The sequence below is a fragment of the Centroberyx affinis genome, unplaced genomic scaffold (genome assembly GCF_046629955.1).
Source record: "Centroberyx affinis isolate AG114_WGS23_722 - 3 ecotype Tasmania unplaced genomic scaffold, CSIRO-AGI_Caff_v1 ptg002475l_1, whole genome shotgun sequence".
In the NCBI taxonomy this organism is placed as follows: Eukaryota; Metazoa; Chordata; class Actinopteri; order Beryciformes; family Berycidae; genus Centroberyx; species Centroberyx affinis.
Window position 1 is genome coordinate 571,621 of NW_027280707.1, and position 14,042 is coordinate 585,662.

General features: G+C 42.4%; 3 protein-coding genes across 8 annotated transcripts in view; 1 reads left to right on the top strand and 2 right to left on the bottom strand.

Annotated features, from left to right (window-relative positions):
- Positions 1 to 295: 295 nt before the first annotated feature.
- On the bottom strand, positions 296 to 5,757 carry itm2cb (integral membrane protein 2Cb). Of its 3 annotated transcripts, none has more exons than XM_071534002.1 (6): positions 5,647 to 5,757; positions 3,309 to 3,446; positions 3,005 to 3,193; positions 2,766 to 2,876; positions 2,385 to 2,535; positions 296 to 1,570 (listed from the first exon to the last, which is right to left on the bottom strand). In XM_071534002.1, exons 1-6 carry the CDS (start codon positions 5,731 to 5,733, stop codon positions 1,479 to 1,481), a joined length of 768 nt encoding a protein of 255 aa, XP_071390103.1. In that variant the 5' UTR covers positions 5,734 to 5,757; the 3' UTR covers positions 296 to 1,478. The 3 variants fall into 3 exon arrangements, with proteins under 3 accessions (XP_071390103.1, XP_071390102.1, XP_071390104.1); XM_071534001.1 differs by having other exon boundaries at positions 3,005 to 3,196; XM_071534003.1 differs by having other exon boundaries at positions 3,309 to 3,464; positions 5,647 to 5,745.
- Positions 5,758 to 7,702: 1,945 nt separating this feature from the next.
- On the top strand, positions 7,703 to 9,668 carry hes6 (hes family bHLH transcription factor 6). Its single transcript, XM_071534015.1, has 4 exons — positions 7,703 to 7,980; positions 8,072 to 8,158; positions 8,276 to 8,357; positions 8,759 to 9,668. Exons 1-4 carry the CDS (start codon positions 7,906 to 7,908, stop codon positions 9,181 to 9,183), a joined length of 669 nt encoding a protein of 222 aa, XP_071390116.1. The 5' UTR covers positions 7,703 to 7,905; the 3' UTR covers positions 9,184 to 9,668.
- A 2,391-nt stretch (positions 9,669 to 12,059) lies between these two features.
- per2 (period circadian clock 2) overlaps positions 12,060 to 14,042 on the bottom strand; it is a 28,028-nt gene continuing 26,045 nt past the window's right edge. For all 4 annotated transcript variants that reach the window (XM_071534011.1, XM_071534013.1, XM_071534012.1 and 1 more), the window contains one exon: positions 12,060 to 13,664. In XM_071534011.1, the coding sequence (XP_071390112.1) occupies positions 13,485 to 13,664 (180 nt within the window). In that variant the 3' untranslated portion in view covers positions 12,060 to 13,484. The remainder of the gene's footprint in view (positions 13,665 to 14,042) is intronic.

The window sequence follows — 14,042 nt, forward strand, 5'->3', positions numbered from 1 at the left end:
TCACAGATTAATATATGCATAGCATGTCCTTGAGAGAGAGAACAGCACAGATTGGGGCTTGGTGTGTTCCAGTTACATAATGCCTGCATCAGTTATGTGCAATATGACTGTACAGGAAGTGTCTACAAAGCACAAATATTGACATTCTCTTTTTAAAGGCTAGCTGCTGGTTTTCAGTGCCACATTGTAAACATGATCTCCAGTTATACAAGCATGTAAGTTACAGACTGTATTTGTATGCTTTACTGAAACTTTTACTTTTGAACATTCAAAAGACAAGAAAATGTTTGATTTGTTTCATTTATTCTTAAAGCAGCAAAATATTACAAGCAGAATTGACTGTACAGCGGGAGAAAGTATCCAAGACAATGAAATATGAGCACATACCACAGGTCTCTCTTAACAGAGACTGATTGGCTCCAGATCATACAGTAGAAAGAAACCTTAATTGTTATTTAAGGTGTGACGGATGAACATGGTAGAGATAATAATGCCAAGATAGTAAGGATTGGGAACTGGCCACAGCTAAAGACAAGAGGCAAATCCAACCATGAGGAGGAAGAGCAAGACAAAAAGAGTTTTAGCCTTTGATATCATCTACAGTAGGCCATCTAAACTATAAAGCATTCTTTCTAAATATTTAATAGATCCTTAACACTAAGCATAGCATTGGTGACTGCAGACTTTGGTTCCTTCTGTCCATCAAAAGCACTGCTACTAAATACAGTCTAAAGCCATGGGATATCCAGGGAGTAGGAAAGTGGAAGATACCAAAGGAAATAGACAAACCATAAAGAAATTATCATTCACAACACAAGTTGATTTCAGATAAAAATCTATGCATGTAACAATATGAAATCCAGGAGAAAATCCATTTACAGTATATATTGCTTAGGAACAATTAAAGTTACTTACACAATTTGTCAATGATAAGTACCTGCAAAGAAACGTCTAAACTACATGAGGTATGTTTTGCCATTTTCTGACATCCAAAACAAAATTAATCAGGAAACAAATATTGACAAGTGCACAGTGCAAGCAGCCTGTTTTTTGCCCCCAAGTATCGTCACCATTACCCACAGTGCACTGGGTAAAAAAAAAAAAAAACACGAGGACATACTGTATGTAAAATAAATTTAAATCAGGTCAAGTTTCTCGATGCAGATGTCACAAATTGACACAAATCAACACCTTTTGCGCAACATGACAAGCTACAGATATATCCGAATACATTTATAACATCATCCAAATATACAGACCATCTGAATACAAAAGACCTGAACATCAAACATGAACAATAAGAGAGCAATCCTTGAGACTTGAGACAAAAAAAAGAAAACATATCAGAAAAAAAACAAAACTCGGAAACTGACAGACAAATACTCGCTCATAAAGTGCAGTAAAAAGCCTAAAGAATTCAAGAGGTATGGTTTGAAGTTGGCTTCAGAGTTGGACGGTTTGAGAATCCCAAATCAGGTCTAGATCCTGTCGCAGATGACGGTCTCAACCACAAAAGTGTTCTCGAAGTGACGGATGCTGTGGCACTTCTTTGTCTCGCGCCTGTCGATACCTGGAAGGAAATGGAACAGACTTTCAGGAAATGCATAGTCTACCGCAGCGCAGTAGAGGAGACTTGCAGCTTCCATATCACTTGAACCGCTACCATTCTGCCTGCAGTCCTGGTCTTGAATCTGTCGTGGTTTATTCTCAAAATGCAAACCCATATATATACAGTACTCCAGAGGAAGTCTGTTGCATCATTTCTACAACTGTCAGGCCAGTCGGTAATGCAGCCTCTACAAAGATATCACTCATACGCAACACTCGCCTCCTCCACAGTGTGTGGATCTGTCCTGCGTACTATAAGTGACTCACAGAGCAGGAAGCTCCCAGGCTGAGCCCACACACACTCACACACACACACAGCAACTGACATGATAATCATACGAGGAGCTGTTAGAGGAGGGTTTTACACTGTGGGTGGCTGCCTGAAATCTTCACACACATGCACAAACGCACAGACGTGGAAGGAACTCCTTATCTGGTCCTGGCATTATTCATTTTCTTTAGGGTCACTCCCATAACACAACAAACTGCTCACAACCGTGGATGCCCAGTGACTCACTAGTGGAATACTTTTCTCACTTCAAGGTACAGAGAGCTCCTAGCACATAATCACATGGCTTTGCGTCTCACATTGGCTGCCGTGTGCGATGTGTGACACATTAGCGGAAATGACCCAGCACTCGTTACTCATTATTTAGCATCTCACATTGCCGAGGGACTACCTTGCATGAAAAGGGGGCGGCTGAATAGATAGGAAAGGAAGTGAATAAACTGGGATGTGTGTGTGTGGGTGTGTGTGTGTGTGTATTTGCACTCACGTCGGCGCTGGTTGCGGCGTCTGAGGCGGTAGGTTTCTTTGCCATAGCAGAGCCTGTGGATGAATGGGCCCAGCTGTCGCATGTTCCTCACCCTGCCTGTCACCACCATCTCCTCCTGGATGATGTAGGTCTGAGGCAGGTATGTCCCTCTCTGTGGGAAGGGAACAATCACATCACAGAGGTTACTACATTGACCTGCACTCATTATACTGTGCTTTCACGTAAAAAAAAAAAAATGAATCACCCTGTCCTTCTGTAGGCAGCAGACAGGAAGGGAGGTGGGAACACGCTGTCCTTCACTCACTCAGACAGCCATTTATCTCTAATAACGCTCTGACAGCTGCTTTACAAGGCACAGCAGTGGTGAATATGGTAACTCACCTTGACGTTGACAAGCAGCTCCCACAGATTCCGCGGAGGCATAACCAAGGTCGTGTTCAGCTCAATGACGTAGCACTTGTCCAGTGCAATGTCATGATAAGCTGTGAGGCCCTGGAATGTGAAAAGTCAAAACATGAGCGATGCTGAAACAGTTTAACATGAAAAGACATGGAGAGGAAGCCAGTGAGCATTACTGAAACTACTGCAGTAAAGTAAGCAGGGATGATTGTCTCTCTTACCCTGTGAAAATCGTGGATGATGTCGGCGGGATCACTGCCTCCGAAGTGTGGCATAGGTACGTTGATCTGTTCGTAGTTGTCATCAAGGTAGATGCCAACGTTCTCCTCAAGTTCTTGTCGGCCCCTCAGTGGAGCGAACACCGAGTCCTCATAGACAACCCGACAGTGGAACAAGCTGTCCTCTGGGATCTGCTAGATGAACGCAAAGCAACTGAGTTAGTATGTGGCGGTTACTTTAACTTGATGATTTTTTTAACGATTATGTTTTTTAACATGTTTTTACATGTCGGAAACATGAACTAACCTGAGGTATGAAGTAGTAGCGATAGACATAGATGGAGGCCAGCACCAGTCCCGACATGAAGACCACCAGGCCAAAGGTGAGGCAGCACAGGCCGTTCAGGAAAGACCTCTTGGGCCTGAGAGGGAGAACCAGCTCCTCCTGTTGATAGAAGAGCAACTTGGTTACAAAACAGGCCGAGGTCTACAAGGAAAGGTTAATTAAGCTTTAGATTATGGTGTGAGCAGGGTACACCAATCCAGTCTATTAGACCATGATGAATGTCACAAGGACATATAGCTTAATGTATATTGGCCCATACAGTATAATGCCTATCACATCCAACAATACAGTGCAGCATGAGTGAACAAAATGTTCCCTCACACTGCCATGCTTTCCTGTGCAAAGCCCAAATCGTAGCAGAGCTAATTCTGACAACTGGTGGTTGCCAAGCAGTTAGTCAGAGGAGGAGATCTGGTAGACGTAGGCCGGACTGGGATGAGCCACGCCAGATGCCCACCCACAGTCTCTCAGTCAATCTGCTGCCTCTCCGTACTACTGTTGCTACGGAGAATCACAGAGGAGGCGGCAGATTGTGCCAGGCTCTGACGAAGATGCTGGCACGTGGCTGTCTGGTGCTATTCTTAGAGGCCTACTTCCACGCTCCATATTTGTAGATAGTTAGCTGGCACTCTCAGCGGGAGTCAAAAATGAGAACAATTACGTGGAGCAGAGAGTCCCTAGACAGAGGCGGTCGTATTAATAGGTCTACACACACTGCCTCTGACGCCTAGCCCACCGTGTCGGCCAATCAGAGCCACACAACGTTGAGATCATGTGTTGCATATCTGCTGATGGGGTAAACTGGTACAAATAAACTTGTATAAGTGACAAATGCGTCATATATGTACTTTACTGTGTACAGAGTGTATTTGAAAAAAAAAAAACAGGCTTAAACAGGCTTAGATTGACACATCCCATTGTGTGCCAGATGCCAAATTACATTTTGAACTCATGGTCCCTCCAGTGAAGAACTCATATCTACACTGAGGAGTTTCTCCAGACTCTATCCGTCCTTTTCATAAGATACAGGAATATTTCAAATATACCTACGACTAGAATATCTACCCATATTTTTGCTCATGTCAGCACTTATGTTGGTGTTTAATCTCTTTGGTTATACTGCTATTATCTTAAGCTATTAACTGCTATATACTGCTAAGCTCCAGACACTATGTGGGGCAGAGAGCAGGTGCACAAAGGAGATCGGTGCTTTTTTGTGCAAAAAAAAGAAAAAAGAAAATGTGTGCATGTGAAATATCAGTGTTATCCTCTCTACCCGAGTCTACACCTGTCATTCAGACATGACCACTGTACACCATGATCCTGGATTACCACTCTCACGTCAAAGATCCGGCCCTCTCAGGCGCGACCTGCAGGAATCATGTGGTAACAGCACCTCGGCAGTGACGTAATGACTGGCGCAGTGATTGCGTCTGACGGCGCCGTTGTTTTCCCAATTCGACAATTATTATGGCTATTTGCAACCCTACCGACTAGGGGAAGGGGAATTTTAAATATAAATGCGTTATGAATCTATGAATCTAAGAGTGACGGTCTCATATTCTCCTTAAAAGACAGACAATGACAGCACTTCTCCCATCTGCAGTGTCCCCAAACAAAGGTGACGTAATGTCAACATCCCCAGGCTGTGCTGGCCTACAAGTTCGTGTCTGTTTCGATTGTATTAGAGAGAGACATCTTTCCAATAACGAGGGCGTCTGTTACAAATATTGACCTATATGACTGCACCAGCAGCTGCAACATAACAAGCTGACACACCGCAGTGTAATCTGGTGTGAACCACTAAGGTACCAGGGGTGTCCTGGAGGATAAACCGACCTAAACTCATTTCCACAGCTGTTTATTTACAGAATACAGTTTACCCTAATTTTAAGGTTGTCATAAATTCACATAGCCTGCATCATAGTGAGAAGTATCAGGATGAGGTAAGTTACACGAAGATATGGTCTTTAGAGGCAAAAAAAAACCCCATAAATGAATGCTTTTCTATTAACTTCTGTTTATGTTGGTGGTTGTTTGCCTTTTGATGATCATACTTTACCGCATTAAATCCCATCACGTGCTATGTTGATACATGAACAGGCTATTATGTTAAGCAATAGGATAATAGCCCCACTCTTTCATTTCACCAAATATCTGAGCATGATTAATAAGCATAGGCATAATTTAGTTATATGCACTGGTAAAAACGATACATAATTATACGTAACAAAAAAGCATATTTACATGACAGAAAATGCCATAACATGAAACAAAGACAGAGATTCTGTAAACTCACGTGCGCCTGAGGTATAATAATCTTGTCTCCATCGTTCTCCTTTTCAGGCTTCTGCGCCGAAACAGGCTGGAAAGTTATCTTCACCATGTCTGTATGTTTTCTTTGTCTGTCTGTGTTAGTGCACTGGTTTCATTCACCGAGCCGGGAGGAATATATAGCGGCGGCACCGTCTCGCCCCCGCCTGCTCACACGGGCTGTGTGACCTCAGAGGAGCGTCCGCTCTGACGAACAAACTGTGTGTGGGTCTGCAGGAAAATCCTCCTCTCCGCTGTCAAAATAAGAGTCGAGGAGCAAATTAAATGTATAAATATGAAACAATATACATTCTTTATGTATTCTCTAGCATAAAATTAAATGTTTTTCAATGTTAGAAGTTGTCCTAACGGAGAAATCCCCTCGTTTCTCCCATTCGTCGATGTCAAATCCCCCCCGGGTCTCTTATTCTGAAGGTAAACTCCAGATATGGTAGTGCGTTCCGTATTTTATTTAAAGCTGCCTCTCCTCTCCGTAACACACTGATCATCCGGAAATGCTATGATGTTTCAAGCCTCGACAGCAATGCTGCTAGAAACAAGACAAGACTGCAAATAAAGTTATAATAATCATGATCATAATATAACTAGCTTGATTTTCACTCTTCAAGCACTTTTCAATACAGTCTGAGAAAGCTGCTTCATGAATTATAGCTAATAATTACCATGCACTGGTAAAACGGGTAGCCTACATATAGCTTACATAAACAGAACATATTTTACATGAAAGATGCCATAATATTGCCATAACAGAAAATACCATAACATGAAACAAAGGAAGATATTCTGGTCTGAATTTCAATGAAGTCTCCAGAGCATCATCAAACCCACTCTTTTTCATGAAGGGGGTCTTCTATAGACAATGTTAGCCTACACCACATGTACTGAAAATGTTGTTTGTCTTGAAAAGCATTAGGCTATTATGAGTGAACATCAAAGCAAATCCGAGTGTGTGGTTACAAATTCACACAAGGATTCTCAAAAGATGAATACGTTTTTGTAGATTTCAGGAATAAGTTCTTGAAAAGTCATTGTCAAAGTTATCAGAGTTATCAGCAGTGCAAGCATTTCACCACCTATCAGTGGAGGTCACTGACCAAACAACTACAAGTCTTAATGCCTCTCTCCCTTAGAAATGCAAACCCCACAACACATGCAAATTCGCTCAGACATACACACAGCTCCCATCAGCATATGTGACTAGTCATGGCAATGTGTCCATGTGATTCACTACAGACGCTAGTGTTTTGAATTTAAAAAAAATAAAGGGGTGTTTTGAACGCTACTATGGAAACTTGGGTTAGTGATGCAAAATCTTTACTCATTCTTTGGTCAATCGGGTTCAGGCAGCTCACTGATTTCTCAATCCGGCCATAGACTCTTTACATTGTAATGACCTATAGGTAGGCCTACTGAAATTCCTCAGAGTGGCGCTGTACTTGACAAATGGCGCCCATCTTCCAATTCAAATGAGTTTCCAAAGGTTGGAGAGTAGTCCAACCATGTACTGGTCCTAATGGGTGGGCTGATGGCTCACAATCAAGCATGAAATACACGAAAAGGTGACTAATGATGCAGTGTGAAAATTGCCAGTAAACTGTGAGATGATCACACATTATTAGTTAATGTTAATAGATATTAATATTAAATACTAAATGTTCCCGATGAATGCCATGCTTGTGGGTGTTGCAGTTAGCCAGATGTTGTAGGAAGAGCTGGTTAGACTAAATTACATGTAGACATTGCATATGCCTGTTGTTATAGCCTATGTTTGCGCCCAAGTGTAAAATAAATGTGTTTTTTATAGGCTTATCCATTTTTTAATGATAGCTGTATGAGCTGTATGCTATAACTTAAGTTGTTTAAATGTATGCACACCTCATATTTGAATTTAACTTCGTATTTCAAGTCTTCCCTCTGCAGAGTCAGACAGAGAGTTGCACTTGGGACAAAAGCCATGACCGACCGTTGGCGGGTACGAGCACTGCGCGCGCTCGCTGTCACACTCGCGTAGCTAGTTCACCTATTCACATGTAAATGAACCGCCATATATACCTAGTACATGCCCTCTCGAAGCGGCAGTAACAAGCCTAGTGTCCCTCTGCACGCTTTGTTGGCAGCTGGGGTCGCCGGCCATCTGTCCCATTGACAAGTTGTAACGGCTCTGTGGATTACTACAAGCTTCAGGCTTTTCTCTTTGGCAGCGCCTGGGTTAAACTTCAACAACATGGCCCCCATCCGTAATAACACAAACGGAATGGACAGAGATGATAAATATAGTGGCACCAAAGCTGACAGAAAGGTAAGGGCATAGGCTATTTGCGGACTTATTGATATTACATATGTTTATAAAGCTGGCAAAGTCACTCAAATGTGCCGTACTGTTTGTACAGATCAGGAAACCTCTGGTCGAGAAGAAAAGAAGGGCTCGCATCAATGAAAGTTTACAAGAACTCCGAGTTCTCATCGCAGACACAGACGTAAGATGATATGCAAAATGTTTTTTCCTCCTCGTTTTACACTGGGTTGTTCTTTAAAACGACTTGGACGGTCTTGAATAACTGAGAAACTAAAGCAGAACTATTTGTCACCCACAGTTGCAATCAAAGATGGAGAATGCCGAAGTGCTTGAGATGACAGTGAAACGGGTGGAGAGCATCCTGCAAAGCCAGGCTCAAGGTAAACTTTGATGTTTAGCCTACTTGAGAATACACAATTGTCAAAAGCAAAAGTTCAGTTAAAATTAGGCTACTTTTAATCGATAGTCATTAAATAGGTTAATACGCCTAATAACACTTAAATGTCAGTCTTCTGCCAAGCAGTAGTTCTTAAACATGTGACTAAACTAAGTGGTTGCTAAGCGACGTATAAGTACCGGTGCTTTTCCATTATAGCGCATTAATATTTAAATTAATTGTCACAGGTGTGAGTGGATCAGGGACGTTACAACGGCTTCGAACGCGACTCAGCCAATCAGAACTGAGGACCTGAACTATCCGTTTAATAGTTGGAGTTTTCCCAATTTGTGTGTTGTTTATTAGGGTTTCTATCTAACTCTAATGTGTGTTGTGTTTCTCCAGAGGTGGACGCGGTGAACCGGGAGGCGTGCGAGAGGTTTGCAGCGGGCTACATCCAGTGCATGCACGAGGTGCACACTTTTGTCTCCAGCTGTCCGGGAATAGACCCAGCAATCGCCGCGGAGCTGCTGAACCACCTCCTGGAGAGTATGCCCTTGAACGACGAGGACCGTCTCCGGGTGATGCTGTCGGACATCATGGCGGACTGTCCCGGCAGCAACAACAGCAGCACTTGGCCCCTGCCTGAGAGCATGTACACGGCTCTGGTGTCCCCGGCCCCCTCCACCTCCTCCACCGACGACCTCTGCTCTGACCTGGAAGACACAGACTCCGAGCAAAGCCATATTTCTGCAGAGGAGGTTGACAGCCAGGATGTCTTGAGTTTGCCTTCTTTAACGTATTCCAAGTCAATGTGGAGACCATGGTAGATTATTAAAAACAGGAATAGGCCATGCATGTTTTAAAATAGAGGAATAACTTTGTGCTAGGCTGTTGCGTGGGATAGGCCTACTGTAAGTCAGGATAAAACTGCTGGCATGACAACTTTGACAGCTTGTTGAATGGCATCTGAGAAGCTCTTCTTTATTCTGGAATTGCAATTAAACTAAAAATTATTTAAGAAATTAACTATGTATTTAAATCCGCTTTGCAGAGGTCAGTAACTGACTTGTAGGGTCTTCATTTGGAAGTATATTGGTTTATACCTTCAATGAAGGGGGGGTAAATGCATATGTAAATATTTACTTGTTCAGTATTGCATGGCTGTATAGAAGATACCTGTCCCACTAGTAATGCAAAGTTAGTCATGTGTAAATTATTTCGTATTTAGGATGTCTGCAACTGTGTATTTATAAATGTCAAATGACTTGTTATTAGGCTACCTCAGCTGATTTTCCTATGCTCAAACTCTTACACTGACTTTTCAATAAATGTCTTTTGATAAATCCCCTTTGCTTTAATCCTATTTGCTTTTCCCTATAAACTCAACTAGGCCTATGTGGCTAACAATTAGTTCATTGTGTTACATAAACTCCTTCCTGCCGGTACAAAGAGCTCAGCTAATTCTTGGCCAGTGAAGCCCCCCCCCATTCAAACAGGTTGCATTTCACACACAGAGGGATCACACCAACTATTCACAGATGTTGTTTTCAAGATATTAGTTATAATGCTGCGACTGTGGGCCATGTGCACTCTCGAAGATCCCTCAGCACATCGTAGGCATTTATGAGGTGTGAATGAGTAATCCACTCACTCATTCCTTATATGGCTTCTCCTAGGACTTGACAAATGGGTTTTATAACTCGGCTTGTGTTCAGCTTTTTGGAATGGAAGTCCTGTCTTCATTTCTGAAGGGAAATAAAAGACAATTTGCTTACTTATGGGCTATAACTCAGACTATGTAATTTCTCATTTTATTTCATTTTATAGGCATAGGTTTGCTGTGTGGATCACCTTTCAACACAGGACAATGTAAAGCTCTTTTCTCATCTGTGGACCCAAATTGCCAAGTTCTGTATACGAATCTGAATCTGCCTCTATACCAGCAGGAGAGGCAGATTTAGCAGGATCAGGAGTCCAGTGTTCACCAACTGAGACGCTTTTCAAACTTGTCTGTATTTTCAGACAGATCTTCTGTAGGCCTGGTGAGAGCAACAGACACTGTTCTGCCTCCGCACCATCAGCTCCCACAGCTACAGATGAATAAGAAAAGAAAGCAATCCTTAACCCGGTCTGGGTCCTGCTAATCTCTGCTCAGCTGCCACCTCTTCTGTTCCTGTGATGTCCACTACTAGTGTTACTTCTTACACTGTCCAAACACACAAAACATTCGTCCTATTTAGAGGGAATCGTTGCCTCTCATGAAATTACATGAATAGGGATTAATAGTTTATAGTGTGTGTGGACAGGATGTTTTCATATATGGTGATCTTGGAATTGATTGCAGGGCATCTAAGATTTGACTTTCCATCTGCCCAAACTGTTATGTGGGTCTACTTTCTGTCTTTTTAAATATTTAGCCACCCTGAGGTTCTTACAGTAGGATCCTATTCAAAGATAGGCATACTGAATAGCCTATTTGGATAACTCTCTTTTAGCCTAATATCAAACTCATAATACGTCTTCTCAGCCTGAAACACTTCAGGATCTTCCTCTCAGATGTGTGTTGTAATGCCTGGATATAGGGTAGACCGGATTTACGGAGGTGTAAATGAACGCTGCAGGAGGGCAGCTTTTTTAAATTTCGCACCTCGTCCTCAAACTGGAGGAAGTAGGCTAAGGTGTGAACAGAGGGGAGGGGGGAGGGTGTGTGTGTGTGTGTGTGTGTGTGTGTGTGACCGTGGCCGCTTTGATCAAACCTGCTGAGGCATGGAGTCTGCAGTAGATACCATCTGCAATGTGATTTTAGGGGTCGGACATTACAGCATTGCATTGATGCAGGGAGGTAACGACTTTCCCAGGAAGGGGAAGAGGAACGAATTACTGCTTCAATGTCAGGTATAATATTACAGTAATCAATCAAAAAAATAATTAACTTTTGTCCGCCCCCCCCCCCCCTAAATATCAGATTGAAGTTGTAGGCTATTATTCAAAAACTATGAATTACCCCCAGCCTGTGATTTGTTTGGTCATAGCCAAACTGTTTGTCATCTTCACACACTAAGCTAGTTTGGATGAGAAATGGCAGAAAAGTTTACTTTCTCCGAGTGGAAGTGGGCTAAATTCCCACTGATTTTATCGAGCAAAAAAAATGAATATCAGACATTAACGGTATTCAACCTTGTCTGTAAAGGAGTTAACCTGATTTTTGAAGGTAAGAGAGGAGGCAACCGGTTTTGGGGGGTGTATCGGAAAAGTAAGATGTAACGATGTTTGCTTTTTTGAGTAACGAGCCAAACACTGAATAGGCTACATTGTATTTCATCGTATCCCTACGTCAGTTCAGGCTATATCAAATGTCCCCGCCCCAATTTGCACTTTGTCCATCTGCGGGCAACAGGCAATGACTTCTCAAGTCGTTTACGCTCATTAATTGGTCATCGGCTCTTAAACAACTGCAATCTTCAATGAGTCTGAAGCATTTGTCCAAATTAGCCTAATATATCACTCTGCAAACAAGCTCTCAGTAAAATGCAGTGAATTGACAAACATTATCCCATTGGCCTGCATGGATGAAACAAAGCTGCTTGTCAGCCGGCAGTTTTCTGTCTGGAGACTCTTCTCTGTTCCATCTTCTATCCTGGGACAAAACACTGCAACTCAGTCTCTCAATAAACAACAGACGTTTTAAGTTTTTAATAACCCAACATTTTATTTTGAGAGATTTTATCAAACGTAACAGAATAGTCTCCGTTTCCAAAAAAATGACAAGCTGTACAGACAGTATTCAGGAAATGTGCAAGTAGCCAAGTGGTGAACATTTTCATCTCAAATTATAGCATAGCATTAAAAAGGATAGAAAAGTATTGACAAACTCATCTGACATCTGTTAGAATTGCTTTATGCCCGTGCAATAACCCTAAAATTTAACTTCAAAAGTGACCACACATTTGTTCTGCAGGGTAATCCCTGGGCCACAGCTACTACTACAGGATGCTCTTCTCCATGTATGAGGGGCTACAAGAGACGATTTCAAAGATGTTGCAGGACACCTTTAAACTGGGTGAAACCACCTACATTTTCCTCATATTATACTGTACGTAAGATCCACCATAGACTACTAACTACTCTCTAGTATTTAACAGTCTATGGTGGAGGCTGTCCTAAAAATAATTACACAACTCACATTTTTAAATAGTATTTACATAAATATTAATCTCATATTTTGGTCCTCCTTGCTTTTTATGCTGGGTTTTTCTGTAACAACTTAAAAACACATACATCTGCTTTTCAGCAACAATTATTTTCTGTATAAAAATATATGTTTAGAGTCACTGACGACTACAAACTTTTTAACAACCACTGAACTGAGTTATGGTTGGAGTTTAACAGATGAATTGTTTCTCAGACCCAAAAGGCGGCTGAAAAACAAAGTCAGCAAAAGGGTTCACAGCGGATACTGAGATCAATGTTTTATCTAGTGAAGAACTGAAGAATGAAGAAAGACACGGATGAATTTAAAAGAATGAAAACTTAAAGCTGCCTCCAATTGTTTGTCTGTTCTACCGTACCCGCCTGGTGTACGAGCGCACACCGGATTTCCCTTAGGCAGGACTCTGCGTTGCCAACACAGTGCATACTGTAATTCCTCTGAGCACTGTGCATGGCAGAGAGTGTTACACCCGAACAAATGCACAAACGTACACAGAGCCCGGCTCCTATAGATGTGTTCCTCCCAAGCTCCTAAAAACCTTGCCCAGTAAAGCCATTTAACCCATTTCTCCAGTGAAGCCCAAATGTATTTTGTCTTCAACTACATTCAGGCTCTACAGAAGAGTCTCGCCTGTATGAGCCACAAGTCTTTATAGCACCCACACAGGTACAACTCATAAATAAAGCAAGACAGAGACAGTAATGGCGGATGTAAATCATAGCTGGTGCTAAGAGCCGGGGGCCTGGTCACTATGTGATGTCGCCTTTGAACTGTTTCCTCTCTGGAGGAGGCTGTTGACAGTCATAGTCATGCAGAACGAGAGGCTGACGATCCTTAGACAGGCCTGAACATCACCGGGTGAGGGATGAATTCTGAGGTTATTGAGAAGTTCAGTGTCCAACTGACAGCGGTGGGTGGCTAGGAGCCGGGGCCAGGGGAGGGGCAGGGGCAGGAGGTGAGCAGGGTGTTCGACGGCTCCTTCCTGGCTCTCCTCGCGCAGCTCACCTCCCCCGTCTCCGTCTCAGTCTCCCCAATGTCCAGATCTGGCTGCTCCTCTGCCGCCGCCGCCTGTGAGGCGTCTTCACAGCATGAGCAGACCTGCACAGCACAAACAGACAAGGAGAGAGGCTTTTAGATTTGAAGAGAGAAAGAGAGAAAGATCAGAGTGTGTGTCTGAGAAAGAAAGAGAGAGAGAGTGTGTTCTTTAAAGAAACATCTCAAAACAAGACCCAGTTCCTAAACTCTTTACCCTCCCACAAGACCTCAGAAAGACAAGCTCTGTTGGTATTTTTAAGAAAAGGTTAAAGACATATTTTTAATCTGTCTTTTAATTAGGGTTATTCTATGTACAGGGGATCTTATGTTCACACTCCTCTATACTGTCATTCTTTTACTCTTAATAACCTGTTTTATTCTTTTATTTTGCATCAACTATTTTACCATTTTATCTGTTTTGTTTTAATGTATCTTGTTATC